We start from the raw sequence: 15,304 nt of genomic DNA, 5'->3' as shown, positions 1-15,304 counted from the left end.
CAAAGTGGATCTTTTCATTACCCCCTGTAATCGCTTCTTTTTTGGTGCAATTGTCATCACCACTAGTTTGCACTGCTTCAATATGCATGTCAATTATCTGTGCATCATCAGTGATGTAAGGGGGTCCCATGCAGACCCCTGCCATGGCTGGATTGCCCAATCCAAGCGTGGCAGGTGGGAGGAAGACCTCCTTGGGTCCCTCCCAGACCCCTGTCACCCTTGGATCACCTGATCCGAGCATGCCAGAGGGAAGGGAGACTCCCATGGGTTCCTCTCAGACTCCTGCCACCCTTGGATTGCCCAACCCAAGGGGACACTCCCAGACCCGTGCCACCTGACAGGGGAGAGGGAGAACCCCAGGTGTCTCTCCTAGACCCCTGCCACCCTTGGATTACCCAATCCACGCCTGGCAAGGGGGAGGGAGACCCCCAGGTGTCTCTCCCAGACACCTGCCACCCTTGGATCACCCAATCCAAGCATGGCAGGGTCTTTTTTTTAAAAAATAAATTCATCAAAAATTAGATTTATTGGTTTTGCAACTACTTGCCTTTGAATTGAATTTTTGATGAATTTTATTTAAAAAACAAAGCTGGGGGAGGGGGCGAATGGTGGATCTGTCAAAAATTGAGGAGGGATGGTAAATACCCCTCTGCCATTTGTCCCTCCCCTCCAGAATGAATCGATTCTGATCTGTCATTCCCACTTATTGTACACGCTTCAGAATTTATTCTTCTGAAAAGAACCACATAGAAACTACTCTCTGGAAAAACTGGTTTGGTTTTTTTTTTTTTGTTCTTTTTCTGTTTTTGCTTTTGCCCTGCTTTATCATGACAGGATTTGATCACACTGTGACAGGAACCAGTTTCAAATGGGAATGAGGGTCATTTACACCGATTGGCAATTTGCTCTATTTCATAGTGGGAACAGGTGCTAGGAATCATATGAATAGAAATGAAGTGGATGGAGTGTGTGTGTGTGTGTGTGTGTGTGCGTGCTTGCGTGTGTGTGTGTGTGTGTGTGTGTGTGTGTGTGTATATATATATATATATATATATATATATATATATATATATATCAGAAGAAACATAATTGCAAAAGCTTCCCCCTAGTAACAGGAACAATACACCCTTCCCTAAACTTGCTGTCAAACGTTGCAGAAAGTTTCTTTTTATTTTATCTGGCTGCATTTCATCACATAACCACCTCTTTCTTTTTTTTTAAAAAAAAAAACATGGCCTGATGCAACAACTCTCTCTCTCTCTCTTTTTTTTTTTTTTGCAAAATACAGCTTGCTGGGATTTTGCCACAGCAGGTTCCACACATTCAGCAGTGATTGTCAGTGCCAAAGTAAACAGAGAAAGACATTCCTTGGAGGCTGGGAGAGTGCAAGTCAGCCAAAGATGGCAGACAATGACTCTTAGTGGCAGGACAAGGTTGTAAGACATTCAAAGTAGCATTGACCAACTACTGAGTCATAGAAGAATGGCATTCTCAATCACTTCATCCCACACATTCCCATCTATAACTCTTATGATCATCAGTAAAGTACTGATCTGATTAGAACATTGCTGAAAACCTTGTTTTAATAGGTGAACCTCCTTCTGAACCCTCCCAGCACTAGACAAAGAAGCTAGATGCCAGAGCCAAAAGGCATAGCTATACTGAAGCTTGGAAGGAATGTACTGCATGTGATGCAGTTACCTGTAACAAGTTGCTGTTTAGGTAAAAAGGGTGTGATGAAGGACATGTCTACATGGGCCATGGAGTGTGTCCAGAGGAGGGTGTCCAAAATGGTGAAGGTTCTGGAAACCATGTCTTATGAGGAGAGGCTTAGGGAACTGGGCATGTTTAGCTTGAAGAAAAGTCAGTTAAGAGGTGATTTGATAGCCTCTATAATTTTATTTTATTTGTTTATTTCAAGGATTTATATCCTGACTTTGTTCTACAATAGGATTCATTGTATAACTATTTGAAGGGGTGTCATATTGAAGGTGGAGCCAACAACTATCAGGTCAGAATGCACAGGAAAGTCATTGAAATCCATAAACACCTGGGCAACTTCAACAGGAAAGAAGAAACTCTTAAAGTAAACAAAGTTTGGCTACCAGTCCTAAAAAACACCAAAATCAAGACCCAGCAAATGCAAATGAAAACCACTCGGGGGGGGGGGGGGTCCCAGCAGACACTGGATCATTAATTAGATACCCTGAGGTCTTGCCATTCAACAACTGAGCAATACACAGATTGCATGTAAATCACTTCCTCTCAACCAACACTATATATACTCCATTCTCTTCCATGCCAGCATTCTCTGAAAAGGCTAGCCACAGCTGCTAGCTGAAAAGGCTAGCCACAGAAACACCAGGAATAAACTCTTCCAGAACATGGCCTCATAGCCCGTAAAACCCACAAAAAATTAAAAATAATAATTACTTTTTCAGCTTTGTAATTAGAAATAGAAACATAAATAGAAAATACTCTATAAACACAGTAACAAGTAATGATGTGCTACTTTTAAAAAGCAGATTTCCAAATTCTGGTCCAAATTATAAATATTAGGTCATTTTGACCTTCTCTAAATGCCATGGCTGCTAGCAAAGAAGCTCCTACATTGCATTCAGCTCTTCCATGTGCTGATGAAATTTAGAGTCATCAGGTTATGGCTGCTAAACTAGTTTCAAAACATTTAGTTGTGCTCTATGGTGATGTTTGAATAAATACTAGAGAAGCAGGTGAAAGATGAAACCTTTTCTGTTCCTTTTCCGGCCATGCCAGCTAATTTCTTGTTCCTTTGTGACATTAAGTGGGCTCTAACTTGTGGGGACCTGATGGATGAGAGATCTTCATGACTTTGCAAACTCAGGACCGTGCTTAGAGATGTGAAGCACACCCAGACAGAAAAAAATGGGGAAAATGTGTTTTTCTTGAGGATTTTCTTTGAAAGAACTGGGAAAAAAATCAATTATGGAATACTTTCTTTTAGAATGATGACTAAAATGTTTAAGGCAAGGTGTTAATAAAGGCCCACTCTGCAGAATTAATACAGTTTGACACCACTTTAACTGTCATGGCTCCATCCTATGGCATCCTAGAATTTGGAGCTTGTTGTGGCGCCAAAACTCTCTGATAGAGAAGGCTAAATATATCACAAAGCTACAAATCCCAGAATTCCATCACACTGAACCATGGCAGTTAAAGTGGTGTCAAGCTGCCCCAGTTGCAGTCCCGATATCATTTCTAAAATGTCTATAAGAAGACTTGTTTAAGACTTCATACAGTGTCAGTTCAATACAATTCCTGGTCTTTGTTTTCTTTACTTTGTTTTTATAGGAATTAGCATGTTCTATCTGCCTGACACTATGGAAAACTAGAGGAGACAAAATAGTTCATTAATGTTGATAGTTTCCTGTTACAGTGAGATTTTTCTTTCCCCGCAAAAAACCCAAGAGGTTCCTTATAGGTCAGGGGTCCCCTACAGCTCAGGGCCTTATAATTCCATTTGTAACAACAACAACAATACATTCTGAATAAAGTGTACTTTTAATATATCGAACACAATTATTATATGCCCAGACCAAGTTATATACAATGCATTTTATGTTCTTAAAGTATCACAATGACTTATAATGTAAAGATGTCTAATACTGCATTTTTAATTTTTTTCTGAAAATGTCATTTTCCCCCAAACACCACTCGCTGTCATCTACTTTACTGAGTATTACAAATTCTGCCACATACATACAGCAGGCAACTGCAGAATTTTTAATTCTCTCATTACTAGAGTACAATAGCATCTGTTACAGAAGAAATTGAAGAAAGAATGACATCTCCTGGTAAGAATGTTCCTCTTCTTTTTATTCTTTACTGTGCTCCCAAATTGGATATTCTCACTGACCAAGAGATGAAAAAATGTTGGTTCTTGTTCTTTCAAAGTACTTGCATTAAAAAGAGTGTTCATTTTGTTGTTCCTAATTCAGAGGGGAAAGACAGTATTGGGCACCTTTGAAACCCCAATGACACCTACAATCTAAGAAGATAGTTTATAGTTTTTTGTGTTTTTTTCAGGCTATGTGGCCATGTTCTAGAAGAGTTTATTTCTGACGTTTCGCCAGCATCTGTCGCTCGCATCTTTAGAGAATGCTTGCCTAGAAAGAAGTTGGGTATATATATACTGTGTGACCCTGGGAAGGCAAGAGTGATTTGCATGTGTATTGTTCTATTGCTAATGACAGACCTCAGGGTAGGAGAGTCTGCAAAAGAGGATTAGTGTATGCTTGATTAGTGCTCATTGTCTGCTGGGAAACCCTTGACCCTGGGAGATTTCTCATTTGCATTTGTTTAGTCTTAATCTTGCTATTTTTCAGGACTGGTAGCCAAACCTTGTTTACTTTAAGGGTTTCCTCTTTCCTGTTGAAATTGTCCAGGTGTTTGTGGATTTCAATGGCTTCCCCGTGCATCCTGACATGGTAGTTGTTGGCATGGTCCAGAATTTCAGCAGACACCAACCCTCTTTTGCAGACCCTCTTACCCCAAGGCATGCCATTAGCAACAGAACAATACACATGCAAATCACTCCTGCCTTTCCAGGTCACACAGTATATATATATACCCAACTCCTTTCCAGGCAAGCATTCTTTGAAGATGCCAGCCACAGATGCTGGCAAAACGTCAGGAAGAAACTCTTCTAGAACATGGCCACATAGTCCAAAAAACCCACAAAAAACTATGGATGCTGGCCTGAAAGACTTCGACTTCACAAAGATAGTTTAACTCAAGTACGGTTTTCTAGTGGTGATTTTTTTTAAAGACAGCTACAACTCTGTATCTAATGCCCATTCTCATTCTTATTGAAGATCCCTATAGATTACCAAAGGATCTGAAAGAGGCTTTGTGGATGCTGACCTGTGTCTTGATGATGTTTGATCCATCGGTGACTTCCACTGTGAGGTTGTAATTGGATCTTTTCTTTGCATCCAGGGCTCTTGCAATGACAATGCTGCCAGTGCTCTTCTCAATATCAAAATCCATTTCATCGTTACCACCTTAGAAAAGAGGAAGAAAGGTTAGAAGGCAGAACTGGGAAGGATACCAGGTGTTTGAATACCAGCATCTCTTTGGAGGATGAACCAGGTGGCAAACAATTCTCACAGCTGGTAGCATTTGTAATAGTCCCATTCACGGAATCTGATGAGAAATATCTAGAGTTTAGGTTCTCAGATTATGGGGTGCCTCCACTAAGGGGTGTGTGACAGTTTCTCAAGGGTTTCTCAAGACTCAGATTAGCTGACCCTCCGGAGAGGGGTAGTGCTTGGAACACATTTTCAGCATCCCCTTCAGCTCAGACCACATGGAAGGAACTGGGAGGAAGAGAAGAAAGTCAGTTGCGGGGCGGGGCTTGTGTGTGCATGGCACTAGTTTGGGAGGGAGAAGGAGCAAAGTCCGCTGTCTTTCATTCCCCTTTGCTCTTTCCACAGGCAAAATCCCTGGACTGGTGGAACTTTCCCTTTGTTCTTTCCATAAGGAAAATCCCTCGTTTTTTTCTTTGAAAGGAACAAAAATTATCCTTTTCTTTCTTTTCCTTTTGCTCTTTCTAAAGCCAAAATCCCATATACTATCTCAAGTGAGAGGGAGCCCCAACGTGCTTATGTAGATGTAGAAGGGTGCCCAGGATGAAAAAGTTTGAGAACCACTAATCTAGAGGAGGTAGTAGAACAGTGTAAAAGATGGGTGTAGAAAATGTCTATGAAAGGCTTCTGTTGTCACAATTGATCTCAGGAGTTTCTCACATGGGGGGAAGTTGGAAGTTTAAACGAGGTTTATCCAGTGAAAATTGCACGGTTACTATAAAAGTGCAATTAAGATTTTCACACATAGCAGTCATTATCCCGGGAATAACACCAGGGAATAACCAGGCAATAAACAGCAACAAATCATTCACAAGATTTTTCCATGAACAATTTGTTACTGTTTATTGCCTGGTTATTCCAGGGTTAATGGTGCTTTAATCACTTTTGATTGTGACGTCATGTGAAAATCTTTATTGCGAATGTGTGCAATTGAGTGATTTTCATGGGATATTCCTGGGAAAATGGTACTTTAATCATGACGTTGTGTGAAAATCTTAATTGCGAATGCACAATTTTCACAGGATAAACTCTGTTTACACTTCCAGTTGTCCCCATGTGACAAACTCCTCTGTGTCCAATGACTCTATGATTAGGAGTTCCAATTGGTGAGTACCACCGATGTGAACAAGCTGCCTGGCAAGTGAGGAAGACAACTTGTCTTCTCGATCCCTGTCCTTCCTGGCTGGTTGCTCAGGGAGAAGATGCAATTAGATCTCAGTTACTATAATTAATGCACCTCTCAAGGAAGGTAATATTTGATCATGTTTAAAAGAAGTGGTGGCATGACCACTTCTTAAAAAGCTCTCCCTTAATTTAAAAGAAAAAAAAAATCCCGCTGCACTTAAATAACTACAGACTAGTTTCAAATCTCCCTTTTCTGGGCAAGGTAATCAAGAAGGCAATTGCTTTCCAACTCCAGGAAGTCTTGTATGATATCAATTACCTGGACCCATTTCAAACCAGCTACAAAACCGGATATGAAGTTGAGACTGCTATGGTCACCTTAGTGGATGATCTCTGCATGAGAATTGACAGAGGGACTGTGTCCCTGCTGGTACTTTTGGAGCTCTCAGCAGCGCTGGATACCATTGACTATGGTATCCCACTGGAACACCTGGGGGATTTGGAGGCACTGTGTGGCTCCTACATCTCAGGAAGATTCCAGATGGTGGTGCTTGGTGACAGCTGCTCTTTTAAAAAAAGAGCTGTTATACAGCATACCACAAGGTGTCATTCTAGCCCCATTGGGAGAGATCATCCGAAGGCATGGGGCAGTATGCTGATGACACCCAAATATATTTCCCCATTCCTTCAAATACAGCCTCAGCTAATGAATGAATGCCTGGAGAAGGTAATGGGATGGATGAGGAAAAACAAATTGAAGCTGAATCCAGACAAGACAGAAGTGCTTACTGTCAAAGGTGATAACCTGGATTTGGAGATGTGTCAACCAGTCTTGGGTGGGATTACTCTCCCCCTGAAAGACTGCTGTCACAACGTGGGGAGTACTTCTGAATCTGTTGCTCCAGGGACGTAGCCAAGGGGGGGGGATCTTGGGGTCCGGACCCCCCCCCCCTTCCATTAGAAAAATGAATGGTATGTGCTGCTGCGCCACTGCACCCAAGCCCCATTATAATGGTGGCACTTAGTCTGGACCCCCCCCCTTCCTAAAATCCTGGCTAAGTCTCTGGTTGCTCCAAACACTGAGATAGATACAATGGCCAGGAGTGCTTACTATCAGCTTTGGCTGATACACCTAAGACTGGAGGACCTAACGATGGTAGTGCATGCACTAATAACATTGAGGGTGGACTTTTGCAATGTGCTGTACATTGGGCTACCTCTGTATGAAATTCTGAAACTTCATTTAGTTCAGAACATGGCAACCAGATTGGTTACTGGGACATCCAGGAGTGATCATATTACACCAACATTAACATCACTCTACTGGCTGCCAATTCGTTTCTGGGCAAGGCACAAAGTATTGGTTATTTCCTTAAATGCCCTACATGGTTTGGATCTAGGTTACCTATGAGATCACCTCCTCCCATACAGCCCAGCCCATACACTCAAATCCTCTAGGGGACATTTACTCCAGTCAGCCAGTGGACTTTTTCTTCAGCCCCTAGACTGTGGAATGACCTGCTAGAAGAGATTCAACAGCTGAATACACTGTCCAAATTTAAAACGGCATTTAAGACTAATCTCTTCAGGCAGGCCTATCCAGATGATTTTTAAAATTGTACATTTTAAACAATGAATTTTAAATATAAATTGCTTTAATATACATGTGTCTTGTTTGGTTTTTTTTAACAGATATATGTTGTGTTCTCAAGTCATGTATATTTGTTGGTCTGTTGTTGTTCCCTCTCTTGATCCATGGGGAGAGGCAGATAAGAAATAATAATAATAATAATAATAATAATAATAATAGTTTGCCTGAATTTTTTTCATTGGTTTAAAAATGTAATGCCACAATGTCATTCCAGGTGAAGGGAAGGCACTTAAATTAACCAGAGGAGATTGGAGGACATGTTCTCCTGAGAAAAAGGAGTATCTAGGCAAATTGGAAGGGGAGAGTAAATCTGTTGGCTTCATTTCAGGTGTGATACTTAATCTGCCCCCTCTGTTGGGACCTGCCTCAATCCCTGAAGGAATCCTGCATTCCAGTCTCCACTGCTCTCTTCAATTCCTGTAATGCTTGTGACTGAGTCAATTAAAGTCTAATCTGCACTGTAGAAGTGATCCAGTTTAACATGTCTTTAACTGCTGTGGATCAATGGTATGGAAATCAGGGATCTGTACTTTTGTGAGGTATATTTAGCCTTTTCTGTCAGGTTCTGTTGCCACAACAAACTACATATCCATAGCAACAAAGTATAAATTCAATAGCATTGAGGCATGACAGTTAAAGCAGTATCAAACTGCATTATTTCTTCAGTGCAGATGCAGTCTAAGCTTTATTTACTCTACAATAGCAAAGAACCTGACCAACATGTTTCTGAATACTGATAGTTATTAGGAAGCCCTTGCTCATTTCCTCACAATTTGTTTAGTATGGCCCGGTACATACCTGCAGAAAAAGGTGGGTTGGCAGTGGCCTGTTTTCTCTCAGAGGGATGCCACCGCAGCCAAACTACCCAGCGTCCCTTCGCTCCAAAAAGAAACTGCCATTGCCATCCTCTGAGGCTGAGAGAATGTGACTTGCCCAAGGTGACCCATTGGCTTTCATGGCTGAGCAGGGATTTGAACCCTGGTCTGCAGAGTTGTAGTCCAATGCTCAGACCACTAAGCCATGCTGGCTAGCCTAAGGCAAAATGCAGTACATTCCTAGGCATGTACAAATCAACCTAACTGTCTCCTACAGTTCTTCCAGCTAGATGTATATGCTTGTTTGCTCCAAGATCTGCTGGACAGTCTTACAGGATCTTTTTTCTCCCCTGACTACAGATTTTGTGCAGATTTATTTGTATGCATTTCTGTTGGTATAACTGTGAAGTTGTTGTTGCATCATTTCTAATTTATGATGATCCCAAGTTTGTCTTTGCCTTCTCTGAGGCTCAGAGAGTGTGACTTATCCAAGGTCACTCAGTGGGTTTCCATGGCCAAGCAGGGATTTGCACTCTGCTCTCCAGAGATGTAGTCCAGTGCTCAAACTGCTATACTATTCTGGCTCTGAAGACACATCAACAGAGCATTTATTTTACCCTCCACCCTTGCTACTGAGATATTTTTTTCTGTACAAATTGAGGTGCATGCACACACACAAATACTTGATCTAAAACTAAAATTTATTTCATTATAATACTAGTGTTCTGGACTGGAGAATGCTGCTTCTTGCTATCCACCCCTTTGTGGATCCACCCCACCCCAGTGTTCAGCCTTGCCATGTATGGGATCATTTTTTTTTAAAACAAACAAAAAATAGCACTTTTTTTTTAAAGGTCCCAACAATTGCTTTTTGCTATTAGGTTACTTATTTTGTCCTAGCAAACATAATGCCCAGTATTTTTTTTTAAAAAAAAGGTTCCATGCAATGCTAAGTGAATCATGGTGAAGCAAAAATGTATTCTGGTCGTCAAGTAAAATTTGCCCTCTTTGGAGGAGCATTAGAATTCTCATTGGGGTCAGAAAATACAACTGAGTACCTTATTCCCTAATCCTAACCTGACTTTACTGCTACCCAAAATCCTAAATCCACTGGACATCTCAATGTTTTTTTTATTTTTAAATACACTACCATGAGGTGTTTTTTTTAATGGTGCATGTGGGTTAAATATGGGAAGAAATGGAATGGAGCATTTATAGAAAAACGAGGAAAAATGGAAAGGCTGAAAAACAGTTTCTGCAACTGAATTATTTAAGCAGACAGGTAAGGGCACTGTCTGACTTGCGCTATAAATCACCTCTGCAGACAAGTGAAATTGCAAGAATGCTAGCACTGAGGGGAACTTTTGGCTTGGAATCCAAGGTCAGCACTGTGTGTGAACGTGCAATGTCATTTGCTGTAATTCTGTGGAAGAATTCCATGTTTTCTGGGGAAGCCATGCAACACTGAACAAATGCAGAAACAGATGCCACTCTCATCAGGAACTTGCTCGTGCTCCAACCCAGATGGTAATGAAAGAGCAGAAAGGGAAAGACTGCCATGTTAATACAATTAAATCCAAAGAAGTGCACACTGATTCCTTACTTGTTGTCCTTACATTTGCATTGTGTGCAAAATGTGCCTAGAACCATTAAACAAACAGATTGTGTGTGTGTGTGTCCATTATATGACTCTCTTTACAAGTTTATTTTGCTAACTAGAGCCAGCATGATGTAGTGGTTTGAGTGCTAGACTATGACTCTAGAGATCAGGGTTCGGTTCCCAGCTCAGTCATGAGAACCACTGGCTAACCTTGGGCAACTTTCATTCTACCAGTCTCAGGGGAAGGCAATGGCAAACCTCTTCTGAACAGATCTTGCCAAGAAAACACCATGAAAAGTTTGCCTTAGAGCAGTGATGGTGAACCTTTAAAGAGACTGGGTGCCTGAACTCAATGGCATTCTCACACCAAGTGTCACCGGGTGCCAGGGGTGGGACATCTAGGGGGTGAGATTTCTGGGGTGGGTGGGACTTCCACAGGGCAGACTTCTGGGGTGGGACTTCCAGGGGGTGGAACAGTAGCTGAAGTCAGCAGTCCAGAACACCCTGCAGAAATAATAAAGTTTGGCAGTGCTAGCGAATCCTGGGAATTGAATAATAATAATAATAATAATAATAATAATAATAATAATAATAATAATATAAATTTATTTATACCCTGCCGCTCCAATGAGATCGAGGTGGTTTACAACATTAAAATATAAATACAATACCATAAAATCTCTCTTAAACCCATCCACCATAAACCCAAAATTAATAACAATAACTATAATAAACAATACAATTAAAATTGTTAAAACAAAGCAAACAGAGTAGTCAATGGGAGGCAACTGAGTCATTAATCTGGGAAGGCATGTTGGACAAGATCTGTCTTGAGAGATTTTATTGTATTGTATTTATATTTTAATGTTGTAAACCACCTCGATCTCATTGGAGAGGTGGGGTATAAATAAATTTTACAGACTGTTCTGTTTCATAGAATCATAGAATCGTAGAGTTGGAAGAGACCACAAGGACCATCCAGTCCAACCCCCTGCCATGCAGGAACTCCCAATCAAAGCATCCCTGACAGATGGCCATCCAGCCTCTGCTTAAAGACCTCCAAAGAAGGAGACTCCACCACACTCCGAGGGAGTGTTTTCCACTGTCAAACAGCCCTTACTCTCAGGAAGTTCCACCTAATGTTTAGGTGGAATCTCTTTCCCTGTAGCTTGCAACCATTGTTCCGGGTCCTGTTCTCTGGAGCAGAAGAAAACAAGCTTTCTCCCTCCTCAATATGACATCCTTTCAAATATTTAAACAGGGCTATCATATCACCTCTTAACCTTCTCTTCTCCAGGCTAAGCATTCCCAGCTCCCTGAGTCGTTCCTCATAGGACATGGTTTCCAGACCTTTCACCATTTTAGTCACCCTCCTTTGGACACGCTCCAGTTTCTCCACATCCTTTTTGAATTGTGGTGCCCAGAACTGGACACAATATTCCAGGTGGGGCCTGACCAAAGCAGAATACAGTGGCACTATTACTTCTCTTAATCTAGACACTATATTTTTATTGATGCAGCCTAAAATTGCATTGGCCTTTTTAGCTGCCGCATTGCACTGTTCACTCATGTTCAATTTGTGGTCTACTTGGACTCCTAGATCCCTTTCACGTGTAGTCTCATTCAGCCTGGTGTCCCCCATCCTATATCTGTGCATTTTATTTTTCTGCCCTAAGTGCAGTACCTTACATTTCTCCGTGTTGAATTTCATTTTGTTAGCTTTGGCCCAGCTTTCTAGTTTATTCAGGTCATTTTGAATGTTGATCCTGTCCTCTGGGGTACTAGCTGTTCCTCCTAATTTGGTGTCATCTGCAAATCTGATAAGTATGCTCCCAATTCTGTCATCCAGGTCATTGATAAAGATGTTGAATAACACTGGGCCCAGGACACACAACCCCCAGAATTGACCAGCCTTGCTGGCTGTGAGAAATTTTTTCAAGCCCTGAGCACCAGGCTACTTTTTTTGTGTCTCCAACAGGCAACTTCTTTCTGATGCAATTTACAACTTTCAAATTTCACAGGATTTTGTGAAAATATGCAATAGAGATTAAAATCTTCACTTATTTGCTTACTGTACACGAGAATGAACAGTTTCAAAAACTTCATCCTATTGGACAAAACTACAATGGTTTTTACATACTTTTTGGTGATTTTTTTACAGTTGTTAAAGCTCATATTCTTCCTAAATTTCATTTGTTCAAAAAAATTCAGACACTTCCACTGACCACTACAGGGCCAAAACCATTGAAAAAGTGCATAATTTAGAACAGATAATTGGTTTCAATAAGTTAAGATTATTTCCACAGGCAACTGGATATTCAAGTCAGAAGGACTTGCTAGACGTAAGACACTTATCATATTTTAATAAAATGTGTTTCTTCTGCCTATAATGCAGCTGATCTTATTTCATTTCCCTATAAACTTAATTGAGAAAGCATTTGGGCAAATCAAGTGTTCAAAAATAGTTTGGGAGACAAATTTTAACATGAAGATCTCTGATAAAGCTTTGGCTGTGTTTTCCATACAAATCAATTTCAGCCCTTTGTATAGTAAGCTTTATAAAAACTGCATGTGGAGGCACCTCTACCCAACTGAATAGCATTAGTATTATTTATGCTTTGTATGATAGATACTGAAGAGATTGTGGGGAAAGGCCCTTAGAACATATGTGGATTTATTGTTCTAAGATCCTCCAAATTTGGAAGGAGGTCATTTCCTCGATTTGTCAAATGATAAGGCAAGATATCCTGTTTTGACTGAGCCAGTGTGATGTAATGATTTGAGTGCTGGAACAGGAATCTGTTAGACCAGAGCTAAAATCCCAGCTTTGCCAGAGAAACCTGCTGGGTGGCCTTGGGCAAGTCACACTTTCTCCGAGGAAGGCAATGGTAAACCTCCTCTAATAAATCTTGCTAAGAAATTTCTAGCCCCAAAACAGACCAGTCAAAAAGTGTGGCTTTTGGCTGCTTTGAAATTTTCACAATAAACCCTCAACATGATGGCTCAACATTTTCTTGACATGGTGGAGGGAGGCAGGCAGGCAGGAAGGAGTGGCTTGAAGTCACCCCTACCAAATACGGATTGGGGTTGCAGCAACCATACGCCGCAGCCTCAATCCACCTTGAACTCAGCTGAAAAAGGAGCAAATAAGATCCGCTCCTTTTTCGGCCAGGGAAAAGCTGACTTTGCCGGCCCTGCCACAGCCCCATGATGGCTTCGTGACATTCCAGCAGCATGTGGTGTGTAAATGCTGTACTGCCAAAGCATCATGAAGCCGCGCACATCTGGACAGCCACTTGACTTTGTGATGTGGGTGTCTAAATGCTGTGCTCCAAAGCCGCCAGGATGGTGGTGTAAAAGGGCTGCCTGTTTGGGCCCAGTGTCTAAATGTATCGAGACATATATAGGAGAATAATGTGCATTCTACCCCATCCTGATTTCCTTGGATGAATGGTTGCAAAGATGATTAATAAACCAAAAACCTCTGTTTTCAACTCAATTAATGTTAACCTCAACAGAAGAGCAAACAAGGTAATGATAAAATGCAATAAATTAGTGGACTCACTGAGTGAATATAGAAGCTAACATCCCATATAGTACACAGGGGCTGATACGGGAGGAAAGATAAATGCTGAGATTAAATTCCAAGGAAAATACCTTTAACAGGACACAATGCTAGAAGACAGTCCTAATTCAAAGTAAACTTTCTACAAGCATTGTCAATTCTGTACTGTGTTGATTCTTGTTCTGCTTTAATTGTATTTGTACTTCATTATCCATGCCCAACTGAACCCGACAAAGACGTATTCTTTGGAGCTGCCTAGAGAAGGACAATTCTTGCATGCCTACACTTTATCTGCCTTCAGGGGTGGCTTTGTTCTACAGAAGAAAAATAACTAGCCTCCAATGTAATGCCAGGAAATAGGAATTATATACTCAAAGATCAGCACAGCTGAAAGATACATCAAAGATAATGTCATCCAGGACTCACTCTGCTGAAACCATCCTGACGGATTCCTTTGGTGATTGCAAGGTTTTTGCAGCAACTCTATGAACCCTAGCTGTCACAGAATTTGGGCTGAGATCTTAGCCAAAGTCTCACGGGACTCACATGTTGTGAGGGCTATATAATGGGGATCGCATGTGTCTTCGGCCATGCTTGTCAGGGCAACAGCACAATTCACCCATCCTCTCTCATGTTCCTTATTAGATGACTAGCTTAAGCTGGTCGTTTTTTGGGGAGCTGTCTCTCTTGGGGGCAGAGTGCTGTGCCTCCTGTAGGAGGTTTTGTATTGAGTTATAACTCCAGTTATTAGAAGGGCTGTACAATCATCTTTAAAACCCAGTAGCCCAATAGCTCAGTTTGAATGTTTAGTATAAGGGTTAAGTCAACATGCAGGGAAAAGTGCATGCTTCCCCCTCTATCACTACTCTGTTCATGTGAAAAGTAACAGGTCTGAAGAGGACAATCTCTCATATCCATGAAGACTTTCAAGATAAGCAGAACCATAATTTTCAGGGTTGCCTTGAGTGGAGAGCCTCTACACATGTAAAAGCCTCTCCTCTTCAGGCCTACATACAGAGAAATGTCTCTTCTTCAAAGCCTTTACATATGTTTTTGTATGTGTCTGTATGTGCCTTCAGGCTGCCTATCAATGTATGGTAAAGCCATGAATTTCATAGGATTTTTTAAAGCAAAAACCACTCGTGGGTGGTTTTTCTAGTTCCTTCTTTTGAAATACAGCCTACAGCACCTGGTATTTGTAGATGTCTCCCATCCAAGTAATAGCCAGGGCTAAACTTGTTTAATTTCCAAGATCATATGGAAACTGGTGCCTTTAGGGCATGTATTTTAACCTTAAAAAAGAGGAATGCCTGAAAAGAGCTAGAAATCTGAGGTTTCACAAAGTATAAATGGCCCGTTCCGCACGGGCAAAAAGTACGTGCTTGGCACGTACTAGAGTTACGAAAGGGCATCCCTTCCGGA

The 15,304-nt window shown here is 41.2% G+C and overlaps 1 protein-coding gene across 1 annotated transcript in view; it reads right to left on the bottom strand.

The window, feature by feature from the left end:
- The window catches only part of FAT2 (FAT atypical cadherin 2), a 98,175-nt gene that overhangs the window by 48,302 nt on the left and 34,569 nt on the right, over positions 1-15,304 (bottom strand). The window contains exon 6 of the mRNA XM_089528254.1: positions 4,903-5,042. Within this exon, the coding sequence (XP_089384380.1) occupies positions 4,903-5,042 (140 nt within the window). The remainder of the gene's footprint in view (positions 1-4,902; positions 5,043-15,304) is intronic.

The sequence above is a fragment of the Sceloporus occidentalis genome, unplaced genomic scaffold, assembly GCF_023333645.1.
Source record: "Sceloporus occidentalis isolate IW3139 unplaced genomic scaffold, rSceOcc1.0.p SCAF_1, whole genome shotgun sequence".
Taxonomy (NCBI): domain Eukaryota; kingdom Metazoa; phylum Chordata; class Lepidosauria; order Squamata; family Phrynosomatidae; genus Sceloporus; species Sceloporus occidentalis.
This window is presented reverse-complemented; position numbering and strand designations above follow the sequence as displayed.